The sequence below is a fragment of the Haliotis rufescens genome, unplaced genomic scaffold (genome assembly GCF_023055435.1).
Source record: "Haliotis rufescens isolate VD_foot unplaced genomic scaffold, xgHalRufe1.0.p SCAF_8, whole genome shotgun sequence".
In the NCBI taxonomy this organism is placed as follows: domain Eukaryota; kingdom Metazoa; phylum Mollusca; class Gastropoda; order Lepetellida; family Haliotidae; genus Haliotis; species Haliotis rufescens.
Window position 1 is genome coordinate 17096501 of NW_025964372.1, and position 17512 is coordinate 17114012.

Here is a 17512-nt window from a genome sequence, read left to right on the forward strand (position 1 = left end):
AAAGCATGTGCACCGCCCACTCGTTGTCAGCAGATATTTTCCAAATCTTTTAATGTTTTTAATCAAGGTGCTAACGTGATTTGATGCATTTCACGATGTAGGGCTCGTTTTTATCACAATATAGATCTTGTTTATCGATCAGATCGTTCTGACCGGGCGCAACCATTTTGTGTGAAGCAAACGCAAGTGATACGAGAGGTGGAATCTGATTGGTTCATAGGAGAGGCTTAGAAGGGACATAACTGGTAATAGTCACTGGTAGCGCTACGATTGAGCCCAGTAATTCCAGCCTAGTTCGGCAAGCGTGGAAACTGGACTTTTAAAGTCAGTTAACTCTCTTGCCCCGTGAAGATGATCCCAACTAGGCCTGGTGACTTGGTTGATTGTGTATCATCACACCCCTACTAGACTTGTTTTTTTCTTGGTGGCCTGGCACGCTAAGTTGTGCAATTGTGATTTCAGTTAGTGTTAACTCTACTTGGAAATACATGACATGTCCATGTTAGCTACAAGAGATCCCAATTCAGAATCAGTTTATTGACAATTGTAATGATTAAAAACTGTACTTGAGGTCTCTTTAAAATAATTGCTGAAAATATTGGTTGTTAGACATGTTCATTACAAGTACTGTACACGTATCCAATCATCCAGGAAATAATGGCCTCAAAATGGCCACTTCTCATTTCCCTGATTCGAAAACAAAGTAGTCCACTAGCCTGTATTTTGGAATCATTTGCAGTAGATTACAGTCTGAATGTATAGACTAATTTCAGGGTATAAAATTCCTTGTGCTACAGTGTCAATGGGATAGTTGAGATCGTAATGGCACACTGAAAATACATTCCTGGTGCATGATGGGAGATCTTTGAAGATCCGTGGAAGAATAGGTCTTCAGCAACCCATGCTTGCCGTAAAAAGCGACTATGCTTGTCGTAGGAGGCGACTAACGGGATCGGGTGGTCAGACTTGCTGACTTGGTTGATGCATGTCTTCGATCCCAACTGCGTGGATCAATGCTCGTGTTGTCAGTCACTGGATTGTCTGGTCCAGACTTGATTATTTACAGACCGCCGTCATATAGCTGGAATATCGCTGAGTGCGGTGTAAAACAAGGAACCAACCAAGCTTGGATCATTTAGACCCCCCTTTATTGGTGCTGTTCTAATATGCCATGTGTTACGCCTGCACCAGGAGGCTACTAAGCCTTGATAGAACATGAGGTGGGACTGATGGTCCTTTCTTGATTTTAACATGTATATCTTCATTCTGTTATGATAAATATGAATATGTTAATTACCCTGGACTTATTACAATAAACAAACAAACAAAAGCATGATGGGCACAATTATATGGAACAATAGTAAAAGTACGTTCACAAAAAGGAGCTTGACACATGGAAAATCAACAAATAAACAGGGTTAATTGACAGGATTCACAAATATTCCTGTAGATTCAGAGACTTAAAAGGAATTGGCAAACTAGCTTATGGTGAAATGACATTCTCCAAGTTTGAAGATAGATTAATTAAGAGTATTGTTCATTTGGTTCAATTATAAGTTCCTAAGGGCTCGTACACACCTAGACATCCTTTGAGTGCCCGGTGGCACCCTTGACAGAAAATAAAAAATCCCTGCTCATTATCATGATTATGAGCTAAGCTGATACTAAAGTTGTGATAGATGCATTTTTTCGGAATAGCATGATTTACATGAATAATGGCTGACATAGAATATTGTCTTCCTCTTTTCATTTTTTTAACACAATAAATCTAAACCGTGTCAATAAACATGGTGATAAAACATCAATATGACATTCCAAATGTGTGTTAACAAGGATAGTGGTTACGTGATACCACTGGTGTATATGACACATAACATCTGTCAACATATCATACAAGCTGCTGGTTGGGATTGGTGCATTTCATATATATTTCATACAGTCAGCGTGATAATATTTCATTTGACTTTTAATATTTCAGTTGAGCTGAAAAGACACTGCAGGGAAATCTCTTTTATTGGAACCCCATTAACTCGGTTGATGGGTTATCATATAAGTCTGTCATACAGACCCTGAAACAAATATGTCCAATACAACCCATGTGAGTCTATAATATTTAGCAAGTCAGAGACAGACAGGGAGTGTGAGGCAGACTAGTTACAAAGTGAGTGAATGATGTTTGATGGAAGTGTGAACATAATTCCAGAGCTACATCAGGCTGGTAAGTATGGGCAAGGCAAACCAGTGATTGACAGCATGAAGGAATGGTCCAAACTGTACAGGTACAATTACACGGAGTCTGACTGCAAGACGACACATTGTTACCACATGTAGCTCATTTGGTCGGGCTGACTGGAGTAGTGGATAGAGCATCTGCCCCGAGAGTGGAAGGTTAATGGTTTGATCTTCGGCCCCAGACGTTCAAAGATGGTACTTCTTGTTACCCTGCCTGGCTCAAGGCATTAAGAGGATAAAACATGGAGTCATTATGATGTGTCTGAAGGGTTTCCATGTTAAACTGAGACAAGGTATCCCAGTTGGCTGGCACATGTAAAACCGACATTAGTACGCATGCACGCACGTAACCACCCACGCTCCCACGCACTCACGCACCACGCACCACGCACCACGCACCACGCACGTCGCTATATAAGTGCACGCATGTCACCTCATTTGACTGGCTCTTACCACAAATTTGGTGGGGTCCAGAGAACGTCTGATAAGCCGTTGTTTGCTCAGACCCACCCACTCACACATTCAACAAGCAGTGTGTCTCTGTGGGACAAGCCTTATACGCCTTATACCACATGCGCAGGCACTGATTGATTGATCAGCAATCAATGATTAATCCTATCAAGAGGTCAAGAAATCAGCTTGGATTAGTTGTTGTTGTCTATCTCTGTCTGATGGTTGCTGTGCTTGGAGAACTCATTCAGGAGATTTGCAGCAGGTACTGTCACCTTGCCCTGCACTTTTATGCAGGAGAGCCGCTGAAATATGGTGCTTGTTGTAGCCCTGCCTGACGCTCTGCTTTAACGGAATAAGACATGGATCGGTTGGTTTGTAGTCAATATGACACCACCACCACACACACACACCACCACCACACACACACCACCACCACACACACACCACCAACACACACACCAACACACACACCACCAACACACACACACCACCAACACACACACACCACCAACACACACACACCAACAAACACACCACCAACACACACACACCAACAAACACACACCACCAACGAACACACACCACCAACACACACACACACACACCACCAACACACACACACCACCAACACAAACACACCACCACCACACACATACAAAACCAACACACACACACCACCAACACACACACACACCACCACCACACACACACACCACCACACACACACACGCCACCACCACACACACACACACACACACACACACACACACACACACACACACACACACACACACCACAGACACACACACACCACCAACACACACACCACCAACACACACACACACCAACACACACACGCCACCAACACACACCACACCACCAACACACACCACACCACCAACACACACCACACCACCAACACAAACCACCACCAACACACACACACACCAACACACACTACACCACCAACACACCACACCACCAACACACACACCACCAACACACACACCACCAACACACACACACCACCAACACACACACACACCAACACACACCACACCACTAACACACACCACACCACCAACACACCACACCACCAACACACACATCACCAACACACACACACCACCAACACACACACAAACACCAACACACCACACCACCAACACACACCACACCACCAACACACACCACACCACCAACACACATCACCAACACAAACACACCACCAACACACACACACACCACCAACACACACACACACCACCAACACACACCACACCACCAACACACACACCACCAACACACACACACCACCAACACACACACACACCATCAACACACACACCACCAACACACACACACCACCACCAACACACACACACCACCAACACACACACACCACCAACACACACCACACCACCAACACACACCACACCACCAACACACACACCACCAACACACACACACCACCAACACACACACACACCATGAACACACACACCACCAACACACACACACCACCAACACACACACACACCACCAACACACACCACACCACCAACACACACCACACCACCAACACAAACCACCACCAACACACACACACACAACAACACACACCACACCACCAACACACCACACCACCAACACACACACCACCAACACACACACACACCACCAACACACACACACACCACCAACACACACCACACCACCAACACACACACACACACACACACACCACCAACACACACACACACACCAACACACACCACCAACACACACACACCACCAACACACACACACACACACACACCACCAACACACACACACACACCAACACACACACACACACCAACACACACCACACCACCAACACACACCACACCACCAGCACACCACACACCACCAACACACACACACACACACACACACACACACACACACACACACACACACACACACACACACACACACACACACACACACACCACCAGCACACCACACACACGTTCATGTACATCACTATATAAGTGCAATAATCTTGAACACTGAACCTCGCTTTATCACTCGAGTCACACACCGACTCCAACCCCCACCCACAACACGTTTTCCCAATAAACTCCCATGTCCACAGGCCTGCTTGGGCCAGATGTCATATCCAGGGTTAACTGCCTGCCCATTATCTCTGGCCATTAGTATTCTCCACAGACTGGTCTTTCAAGTCCCTATCTCATCTGTTATGAAGCTACCTCCCAGCTTTGAACTCTGAGTAGTAGAGACGGCAGAGGATAGGCTACATATTTCTTCATAAACTGACTGACTCCTTGACCAGTCACCCTGATGAGGGACGCTTCTATCTAGCATGCTGCAGGCTTGAGCTGCTCAGAGTATCTCCAGCAACAGCATGGCTACAGAAGGTCTTAAAGGGGGCTACATGCTTGGAAAATAGCCAGCCAGTCAGATTAATTCCAGGAGTCTAACACCACTTTGTTTGTCTGTTTACTCAAATACATTGATCAGTTTTAAAGTAAGCCTGCTTTAATTACATCAATACAGTTTCCAGCTTCAGTTTCCACAAAGCTCTAATAACTGTCTGGACCTACACTGTGTATGAGTGCCTGAGCTTGGACCCGTAAAGATCCGGGGTAGAATAGGTCTTCAGCAACCCATGCTTGCCGTAAAAGGCGACTATGCTTGTCGTAAAAGGCGACAAATGGGATTGGGTTGTCATGGTTGGCTGACTTGGTTGAAGCATGTCATCGTTCCCAATTGTGTAGATCGATGCTCATGATGTCAATCACTGGATTGTCTGGTCCAGACTCGATTATTTACAGACCGCCGTTATGTAGCTGGAATATTGCTAAGTGCGGCGTTAAACAACGAACCAACCAAACCAACCGAGCTTGGAGCATTTAGGCCCCTCTTTAATTGGTGCTGTTCTAATATGCCTTGTGTTACGCCTGCACCAGTCATGAACATGAGGTGGGACTGATGGTCCTTTCTTGATTTTAACATGTATATCTTCATTCTTTTATGATAAATATGAATATGTTAAATACCCTTGATTTATTACATTGTATCAGCTAACATAGCTCAGTTTGGAAAGTGAAATCACTCTCTCCATCTCATGTATCATTAAGCCACAGCATTACTCTCCCGCCTGTGTATATTTTGATAGGGTGTCATTTGTATCAGACTAAATATGGTCATGTCAGTGAATTAGTGCAGGGCTGTTCTTAATTTCCTCCATTAGTGTTTGAATCGAGGGACCCTTTAAATCTCTAGCTTTCAAAGGGGGCCCAGTCGTCTAAGGCGTTGTAATTCACTGTGCAGAGCTGCGTGGATAAGGGTGCTAGATCATGGGTTCGAATCATGGTTCACCCTGATAATGTTTCTAGGTTTCTCAGCACCATTGTCATGCTTGTGGGTTTCACCAAAGTGGTAAACGTCAGACCTGCATCACTTGGGGCTTACCTCCCATGCTGACAGACCGTGATATAACTGGAATACTGTTCAAAGCAACTTTCAACCCGACCCTACACTCACCCACTCACTTAATCTAGAACATATTTTCATCTGTTTCTGTCAGAAACTATTTTCTGTTCCACCACTCTCTCTTAGCACTGATATTGATCACAATGCAGCCCCTGTTTTGAAAAGCAATTTGTTAGCGTTATCTCAAATGTCTTCCATTTTAGAATAAAACCTCTGGAAGAAATCCGAACCAATTCCCTCCAGTATTGTTAGTTTTGATAAGAGCTATTTCTGAATGTTGACACAAACATAATTGCAAAAATATTGACCAAGCAGTAATGGTGGTAATAGGGTGGTCGTGTTTGTAATCATGGTAATAGTGTCTGGGTAAATTGTATGCGTGTTGGATGTACTGTGCATGGAACATTGTGTGCAGCACTGAAAGTCAACAGACAAAAGCACAAAGTTTGGACGAAGATGCCTCCATTATAACACTATCAAGAAAGCTTATAAGCCATTTGAAATGATGTTTTCCTGTCAACTAAAAAGTGGCACATCAGCATTTGAGGAGAAATTGAAATGATAAGTGGAAATGTAAACGATAGTTATATTTATAAAGAGCCTGTGTGAATAGAAAAAGTTATGAACACCTCCATTAACTCTTTTTAAGAATGGTACAAAACATGGTTGATGTTTGTATGTTTAGGATAAAGGACTAATGTTATGTAGTTTGGACTACGTTCAGTCCAGTTTGCAATCCTTGTCAAGTCCCTCAAACACCACTTTGTCTGCTAACTCAAATTTTATGATGAAGAACAATCTTGCTGTAACTCTCATTACGTAGATACAGTGTGTTATTGTCATCCATCAAGTACATCGTCTAGACTTGGCTTGAGATGGGCACAGGAGCATGAGGGCCTTGTAAGTAATACGAAGTCTCACATGGGTTAGGAACTGTTATGGGAGAAAGAGGTTATGTTTATTTGAGCGTCAAACCGCAGTAAATGTAATACAAGACAAAGACAAGCCAACAAGCAGCGCTTATGAGACACTTTATCTACTGCTATAAAGTACACACGCACGCATGCACACACACACGCACACACACACAAACACCAGAAATACATAAATATTAATGTAATTAGTAATTTATTTTAGTTGATAGTTTAATGGATAAGCAAGGATATACCGATATGATCTAGTAACATAAATTGCGTCATTGTTCAAGTCACAAATAACAAGTACAGTACAGTACAGTTTCCACTGTTATACAATTCAAAGACTAGTGCTATAACTTATACATGTAATAGTTATTTGATAAAAGATCATTTCAAATGCTTTTGGCTACCAACACTATTGGCTTGACTTCTTAATTTCACCACTGGCTACCTTGAAAAAAAATTTTGGAGCCATATCTTACAAAAATTTAAACTTTGAGGCCTGTAGTATTGATTACTCTCATTCTTGTTTAGTAGGTTAATACTGGTGATTAACATACACCCCATCCCCACCCACCATCTACGCACACAGTCCCACCGCAAAGCAACACACACATATACACAGACTGATTAGATAACTGCTCACTTACTAAGGGATTAATTTCTACTTCCTTAAAGCCTTCGCTGGCTCTAACCCTCTTCTCCTCCCCCTTCCTTCCTCTCTCTCTCTCTCTCTCTCTCTCTCTCTCTCTCTCTCTCTCTCTCTCTCTCTCTCTCTCGATCTCTGGATCTCTCTCTCGATGTCCATTTCAACAGTTAGGCCAAACTGCCACTCAGCTAATCGATTCAGGGGTTTATCTACATTTCTTTACTAAGTGCCCCTGACTTGTACTTCATGCAAATGAATCGTTATTTGGGTCCAATATTGGCCTCTGAGCAGGTCTAGATAATCCCTGCAGTTACCGTTCCTTATCACGACATGGCTGCATGTAAGTGGGAGAGACAGATAGGCCAGGAATACCACAGTGTACAGGGAGTACAACATGCCGGGAGGGGAAATGTGTTCAGTTAACAATTTCACCTTGCCTTGTTGTATATGTTTTTTTATCTGGTTTGTCTTCTGTCATACAGAATATTGTGCTTAATCAGTGATCGTTACAACATGTACAAGAGGTGTGGGGGTCCAACGTTAATGAACCCGAGATTAGTAGCTTTGTTTTATTCCAGTTAAAGTGTTCAGTGTACATGGTTACACAAAACATTGCCCATGATTCGGGTTAGAATTGGGGGCACGGGTGGCCCAGTTGTCTAAGGCGCCACGATTTGCTGTGCAGAGTTGCGTCCCTTGGTCACGCCAGAAACCTATGATTGTGGGTTCGAATCCCGGTTCGCCCCGATTATGTTTCTAGGGTTGTCAGCACCATACCAATGCTCGGGGGTTTCAGCGAAGTGGTAAACGTCTGAGACCTGCATCACTTCGGGCTTTCCTCCCCACATTAAGCTGACACGCCGTGATATAACTGGAATACTGTTAAAAGCGGCGTTAAACCCAACTCACTCACTCACTCTGGTTAGAATTTGTTTTCAGCACATTTGTTGAACCCTGAGCAGTCACTATACTCTGATACACACCCCGTGGCAGTGGGGTAGTCCAGTGGTTAAAGTATTTGCTCTTCACACCAAAGGCCTGGGTTTGATTTCCCACATGGGTCCAAAATGAGCTCCTAGGTGGATACGACCAATGGTAAAATATTTAACTAGACATGTTGCTGGCTTCTAACATATCTAATACTGCTTGCGAGTCAAGTGATATCAATTGTATTTAACAGACAAAATCCATTCATTCTCCATCTGCTTGAATAGCTTTGCAAGATAACCAACAAAACCTCCCTAAAATGCATAGCACAATGCTATCCTCTAGGGGAGAATGGGATTTATTGTCTAGTTGTGGTATAATATGATATGGTGGGGAATATTGTCGACAGATCAATAGTTATGAATGCATGTGTGCTGGCTGTGTGGCAGGACGATTAGATTGACATTGTACACGGTCGAGCGTCAACATGGTCAATTTTCTATTTGTGATTGAAGGTCAAGGTCCCCAGTATCCCGTGCTTGTTATTTTAGCTGACTGACATAAAGAGATATGGTTAGTACTGGTTACAGTGTTTGACCTGACAGTGTCATTGTGACAGTTTTTGTTGTTCGTGCTGTCAATCACAGGTTTGCCTGCTCGAGACTTGATTATTTACAGGTCACTGTGATGCCCAATGTTGCTCATGCTGTCAACCACTGGTTAGCCTGGTAAAGACTGTTAAGGGAGAAGAGGGCTGGGATTTTTGTTTGAGACATATGTATATTCAGTCAAAGCTTCCAAATATTTCAAATGGTTGCCTCCTTAGAGCTTTTGTTGCTTTTTTAGAGCCTTTTTAATGAGTTGTTCTTATTACATTTTTGTTTTTATTTTTTTTTAAAGGAGGGTGATTCAGAAGAACAAGTCTGTTATTTCCTCTGGCCTAATGTGGTTAGCACAGTAAATGCCACTTGATATATAAACTGTAATCAATCCGTGAGTTACTGGAAGGGTCAGGCTAGTTATGGAGGCTGCAGCCAGCAGGTGGCCTGTGTGTAGTTCTATGTTCATACATATATCAAGTACTGCAATCAAATGAAAATATGGAAGTAAAAGATTGCTTGATTTAAGCTGTAATAGTCTCTGAAATGGAATACTATTCAGTTATAACTTATATTAATAGTTGTTTATGAATCTTGTTGTAAGCAAATGTATTTGAAATAGAAATAATGACAAACATCTTGTTAAATGTACTCTGGCTTCCTATCCAAAACAGAATATACTTCAAAGTGATGTCTTTCACTTATCAAAGCGTGAATGGCATATCACCTGGTTCTTCATGTGACCTTGTGAAAGAGTACCGCCAGCAATAGCTCTAGGTCAAGTTTTCCACACAAGCTTGAAGTTCACAGTCCCAATTGAAAACACTTGTATGTCAGTCAATCGCTCAAGTAGCTGAACATCATAGAAATACTCGTCTTTGGAGCTGAAGTCATCTTCCCAGATGCATGGGTGGCCAAGTCATCTAAGGCGCCGCAATTTGCTGTGCCGAGTTGCGTCCCTTGGGCACACCAGAAACTTGATGATCGTGGGTTTGAATCCTGGTTCGCCTCGATTATGTTTCTAGGTTTGTCAGCACCATACCCGTGTGCATGGGTTTCACAAAGTGGTAAACGTTTAAGACCTGCGTCACTCCCACATCAAGCTGGGATACTGTTCAAAGTGGCCTTAAACCCAATTAACCCACTCATTCACTCCTCACCTTCACCTGTACAGGTCAAGTACCAGCTCAGACCCATCTCTTCAACTAATGCTGTCTGTTGAGCAAACGTTTGAATGGATAACATTTACACATTTGTGCATGGAGTGTTTGTTATGCAGACGTCATCCTTTATTATTATATGCTTCCGTTGCTATATGGTGGAGATCTTGCTGATGTGCCTCTAATTTTTTACTTACTCAATCAAGAGTTGCTGATGTGCCTCTAATTTTTAACTTACTCAATCAAGAGTTGCTGATGTGCCTCTAATTCTTAACTTACTCAATCAAGAGTTGCTGATGTGCCTCTAATTCTTAACTTACTCAATCAAGAGTTGCTGATGTGCCTCTAATTTCTTAACTTACTCAATCAAGAGTTGCTGATGTGCCTCTAATACTTAACTTACTCAATCAAGAGTTGCTGATGTGCCTCTAATACTTAACTTACTCAATCACTCACACTCTCTTGGTTAGCATGGTTAGCACCACCATGCTTGTGGGTTCCATTACCATGATAGCATCTGACCGACAATGATTGAAATACTGTTCAAGTGGAGTTTACCAATATGCTCACAGCATGTTCAAGATTAGCGTGTGAATGTTTCATGAACCTGAATAGCAGATTTATCTGAAATATTATCCATGATTATTATCTATGACCCAGTTCTCATTGTTTTATTAGATCTCATTCATCCAACAGTCACATCTCAAGTTTTCGTTGTCACAATGATGACCTACTTGAACTTTGATCAAGTATCTCGAAACTTGGTACAACATGGTGGCAGTGCAGAATTCGTCAAATGTGAACAAAGGGGTTATCATGGCTATATTATTAAGTACTATGTAGATCACTCTGTCATACAAACAGTTCCTGACCTGACTTGTACGGGTAAATTGTATCTAGTACTATGTAGTAACGATCATTGATTATGAATACATACTGCAGTTATTGATGATGTTTGTGTAACCATGGTAACGATGGTTACTATTTTTTTAGAGTCAGTAACAGTAACTTAGTGATGATTGTAATGAAGATAATAAAGAGTATTACCATTACTGCTGTGGTTACCAATAGTGATGATGACAATGATTATTATGATGAGAATATACACGATAAGGATGTGTATTGGCAAAAAATGTTGCATAGCGACTCATGGTCGTTGGTTAGTGTACAATAAAACACTGCAGTGTGGTTTATTTTCCCTGCAGTGTTTTATTGTATGATAATTTGTCAAAATATGTATTGAAGCATTGTCACCAGTTTGAAGCTAGTGCTGTAAACATAGTAAAGCATGAGAAGGCTGCCTTCTGATTGGCTAATGTTCACTTCTTGTCAGTCATTGGTCCTTAGTATTTGACCGAGGTCTAACAAACTGAATTGTCAGTTAACACCACTTGGCAATGATGGAACTTATGTTATCCCCTATCATTTGTCTTGATGATAGAACAATTTCATGAAAAACGTTTATCGCCTAAAGCGGGATTCGAACCCGCGAAGTCCGCACTGAAGGCTAACAAATGTAGTCTTCGGCCACGGTGACACGGGAGAAAGGGTATGAAATTAATAACTAAATATTTATCAATATTACCAATTGCTTATCCCTTTAATAAAAACTGCGAAATGTGTTTTGTGCAATTTTTATACAGTATGTTACTCTATGCATTTTAGTATTTGTACAGTACTTGTGATTTTGTAGCTTTTCGTTCAACGAAATGAACAGATAGAACAGAAATAACTATTATCTTGATCAGGGCTATATTTGCTCATAATAGGCCCATCAACATGGTCAAGTAATAGTTAGTTAATTGATAAATGTGTGCGAGTTGTTCCAAAATGAATGGCATACTTGCGCTGCGAGCCTTGTGGTTTAATTAACCACTTCACAGATTAGACACTGGGTCCTCGTGGTCTAACGTATACTTCTCTAATGTCAGACAGGAACACAACTGTTCTCACCCGTGAAGATCCGGGCTAGAATAGGTCTTCAGCAACCCATGCTTGCCGTAAATGGCGACTACACTTGTCGTTAGAGGTGACTAATGGGATTGGGTGGTCAGGCTCACTGACTTGGTTCATTCATGTCATCGTATCCCAATTGCGTGCTCGATCCTCATGATATCAATCACTGGATTTTTTTTTATCCAGACTCGATTATTTACAGACTGCTGTCATATAGCTGGAATATTGCTGAGTACGGCTTTAAACAACAAACAAACAAACAAACAAACATAACAACTGTTCTGTTGTTTCAGGGAGACCGTTCGGAACAACAGCGTCAAGTGGAACTCCAAGTTCCCCTTCACTTGCAAGATGATGGCCAACGCTACAACGGGGCTGCTGGAGTCTTGTATATGTCGGGTGTCTGTACGCATGGTGAGTAAACATAGATCCACTGCCAAGTTCCCCTTGGATTGCTAATGTCAAAACACGACTGCTAAAACCTTGCATATAGTGTTGAGACAAAAAAAGGGACCATGAATAATTTTGGGATTTTGTTCACAATTTCATAAAAATATCCCCAAAAATATTTTTATTCAGTATATCATAATTTTTTAATTTGAAGTTTACACGATATTCGGCATTTCCATTGGATGAGTGGTCGGTCACGTGACCGTGAAATTGATGTTCATAAGTGTATGAACAACACAATTTGACGTTCATACGTTTTTCACAAGATCGTGTTCTTGAAATTACGTAAACACTGACGGACTACTTCCACATTCCTGGGGAAACCCCTGGGAATTCCCTAGCACGAAAACATACATAAGCGTTCTTTCTGATCATTTAGAACCTTTATTCTTGGTCTCAGCGTTTTAGTATACATTGAGAAATGTCAGAGAGCTTGACTGCATGATTGTTCACGAATATCCTCGCTTAGGGCTGGTTATCGATATGGATTACTCAGATCGATTATCGGTAGTCACATATCGATCAATAATCGATAAATATCAAAGAATTCTATTTTGGTAAAATGACATTACAGAAAAATGGCAATTCACTTCTCCGGAGACTCAGTGTTTCAACAATACGCACGTTACATCGCATTTTTAGCGATGAACAATCTGAGTTTACGATTCATGTCGTCAAAGACAATTATTATTTGTATAAAGTGAGAATACCGTATTTTCTTGAGTATTCCTTTTAATATTGTTTTTATTAATTTCGGCGAAATCGTGTGTGAAGCGATCGGAAGATCGCACAACTCACCGTTATTAACAGCAACCACGGTCAGAATACCGCTATTGACGTCTTGAAACGAACTTTAGTTGACAGAGAATGGATACATATATCATAAATGACATACTTTGACTCGTTAAAAGTCATATTTGTTTTTGTTTGACGATTCTATGTCAACATGAAATTCTCGCGATCACGCGATCACGTGCGCGTGAGCCTTGACGGTGACTGGTCAGACTGGGTCCATGTAAAAAATAATACCCGGGAATAGCGATCAGCTGCTTCGCTTAGGGTTATTATCTATTTTAAATATGTTTAGTAAAGGCTGCATATAATTAAGAAAATAATGGAATATATTATTCTTGATAAAAAAAATAGTTTCATATACAATTTTTGCCGATCCTTGCATTAAAAATCCTATTAAGTTATATCATTGGGTGTGTCTTGACCGAATCACCGGTCGATTCCAAGAAAACGTGTGTACAGCTGATTGGTGTTTCCGGCTTAGTTTACGAGAAAATACACAAGGTAATCTTAATCCCTGGATATAAAACAATGCCTAGCAGAACAATAAATACTATTTAAACGGTAAATAAACATGTCTGGTGATTTTTTATCTCAAATTTCGAATTTGTACTGACGAAGTTTCTCATCACCCGTTCGTGTGCCGGACTTCGCTGAAAGGGTACGGTGAATTTTTTTCTGCGCATAATATTCAAATTTCTTTTTTTTCCAAAATATTGAACCCGCTAGAGTGGGGTGCGCATTATACATGGGTGCGCACTGTACTCAAGAAAATACGGTAATTGAGAAATTAAATGTAATTTCACCTGATATAGTCGTTTGTCATTTATGTACAGTATTCACGAAACTATTCAGATAAAAAATCATCAAATATTCCGCCATTGTGAATGTCAGGTGTGTACAGGTGTGTGCTACGTAGTAGGTTGTACTAGGTTCACAGGTGATACGTAATAGATTGGGTGGCAGACTGATATTAAACAAACATCGTGCGATTATAACGGGGAAATTAGGAATTTTTGCTGCCATATCGTAAAAATGTCAAACCCCACGTGGACCTCACGTGGGCTGTGAGTTGAGAATACCGGGAAAAACGAAAACTATGATCATTGAAAAAATCGAAACAGACTAGAATACGTAGTTACAAAATAGACATAAAATTTGAAATTTTATGAAATAGAATGGGAAGAATTCTTTTTAAGAATTAAAGTATTATGAAACCTATTTTAATCATGATACTTCATACTATTTCGAAAATATACATATTTTCTAAAATCCTGACTCCGCATTTAGATGCCAGTGACTACATTTGTAATTACCCACTAACAACACGTAATGGCGTCGTCGTTCGATTCAAAGCAGAACTTTTTACTTTTTGAAACATTTGATTATTATTTGCGACTAAACATAAAGCGAAGGGGAGAAAACTGTATGTTAGGGTGAATCTGTTTATATCTAGCGATAATTACAAGGAGAGCAAAACAAATAAGTCAAATGTGTTGCAGTAAAAACTTTTATTTGTCGAAAATACATGTCATTATCGATAGCATTATATTCATATCGATAATCGTCACAACCTTCTTCCATCGATGATAATTACGATTATCGATCTAAATCACCAGCCCTATCCTCGCTGCGGCGTATCCTAATGAAGAAACGAAGAAATGCACATCTAAACTATTGTAGTATCGACTCAATCCGTGCCTAGGCTGACATTGACCGTCTCCAGCAATCTATGAATTTACCTTAGTGTCTGTTTGACGCATCTTTATTCACCTTTCAATGATCGGCCAGTTGATCAATGATGACTAACACATGTAACCGCCACATGTTAATTAAGAACTTCGGAAATCTCTCCCGTCACGTTTATCGTGTCGGCCATTTTTACGTCTTGTACTTGATGTAAATGTATTACGACGCGCTGTCATTGTGACTGACTTAATGAGGTAGTTCTTTACAGAACTTTCTAATCATTTGAACACATGTGCTGCGTAAGATGTTTCTGAAGAGCAAGTTGTGTACCCATACACCCATGTCACCTCTCTTTTTGAGGAACTATTTTACTCCGCGATATAGCTGGTTGTTGTATGGCTGTCAGTGTAAACATGAAGTCACACGTACTAAATAAAATTGTGTTTAGATTTTGGCTTACATCATTTGAGGTAAGAAATGGTGTTAAAAAAATTATAAGAATTGACTTCACAAGCTCCGACGTTCATACAGTTTGGCCCTCATTCTATGAAGGTTCATACTCCAATGAACTCACACAAAGTGAAGGTCAATTCTTAAATGATTCTGATTCATAAAATTATCAGTTGCGATAAATAAGTTTTCAGATTTGTGGGTTTTCTTGAGCATTTGTTGAGCATTTGAGACTGAAAATAATCAATAACATCTGAAAATCTGAATACACATAAATTCTACATTGTAAAATATGAATGTTATTAGTAATTTACAGTAGCACTCTCCTGCTAAGTGAGTGAGTTGGGTTTAACACCACTTTTAACAGTATTCCAGTTATATCACAGCGTGTCAGCTTACTGTGAGAGGAAAGCCTGAAGTGATGCAGGTCTCAGACGTTTACCTCTTCGTTGAAACCGATGAGCACGGGTATGGTGCTGACAAACCTAGAAACATAATTGGGGTAACCGGGATTCGAACACACTGTGATAGGTTTCTGGTGTGCCCTCCACCCTAGACGACTGGGTCACCCATGCCCCCTCCTGCTGTGTTCACAGTTGTGAACCAGACATGACTTCTCTCTAGGATGCCATGATGTCATGATACTATGGATGACATCACATGCTTCTATAACTGAACCCACCTGGTTCAAGAATGCCAAGGAAAAACACTAAATTTGTTCTAAGAAATATTGATGAAACTAAAATATATGATAAATGCAGTATCCATTTCACCAAGTCAAACAGCATGTTTTTCCTATTTGTGAATGAGAAAAACGTTTCACGTGAATTTAAAAGTCAAAAAGATTTCCAGGTTTCAAATCCCATAAGAGGCCACTAACGCGATCGGGTGGTCAGGCTTGCTGACTTGGATAATGCATGTCATTGATCCCAATTGCGTGGATCGATGCTCATGATATCAATCACTGGATTGTCTGGTCCAGACTCGTTTATATACAGACCACTGTCATATAGCTGGAATTTTGCTGAGTGCGGCATTAAACAACAAACCAACCAACCAACCTTTAGACCAGTTTTAAAAGACCCGGAGCTACCGCATCAATTCTAGCCTTGTGCCAAGGCTGTACTGAATGATTAGTCCAAGTCTGTAGTAATTATATCCTTATAATGATAATAGGCAAGTCTAGATTAGCTGAAGGACACCAGTCTGTTATAGGGACAACTTGTTTTTATTATTTCTATAATCTAGGAATTATGATTTAAACTAATGATCATTTCCTGGAGACTTATGCAAGTCTACATCCAGTCTTCTGTACTTCAAAGTAGACCATGTTGACATGTGTAAACGCTTTGGTACAGATCATATATCCGGAGCTTTGTAGGCAGCAAATGCCTGTGAACTATGGTAATGGTTTTATGAAAAAACAACAATTGCTGCATGTGTCCCCATAGACTTGCACACGTCTCCAAAGCAATGATTATTGGTTTAATTCATAACTTCAGAGCTCCAGATAACTTTTTGAGCAATTGAGTTTTTACTCTAGGGTTTCTATTTTAATTGGGTTATTACATTTTTCATTGGGTAACCAATATTTTTTCACTCATCTATTCATCACTCTATTAGGGTTTTCCCAAAATTAGTGAACATTTTAAGATTTGAAAAAAATTAAATAATGTTTTAGATGCATATAAGCATGATAAGTGTTCTAAATATTTAGCTTGACTCGGAAAGTAAATT

At 40.7% G+C, this 17512-nt stretch overlaps 1 protein-coding gene across 8 annotated transcripts in view; it reads left to right on the forward strand.

The window, feature by feature from the left end:
- The window catches only part of LOC124144829 (protein FAM102A-like), a 70420-nt gene that overhangs the window by 14863 nt on the left and 38045 nt on the right, over positions 1-17512 (forward strand). For all 8 annotated transcript variants that reach the window (XM_046514417.2, XM_046514418.2, XM_046514419.2 and 5 more), the window contains exon 2: positions 12688-12808. In XM_046514417.2, the coding sequence (XP_046370373.1) occupies positions 12688-12808 (121 nt within the window). The remainder of the gene's footprint in view (positions 1-12687; positions 12809-17512) is intronic.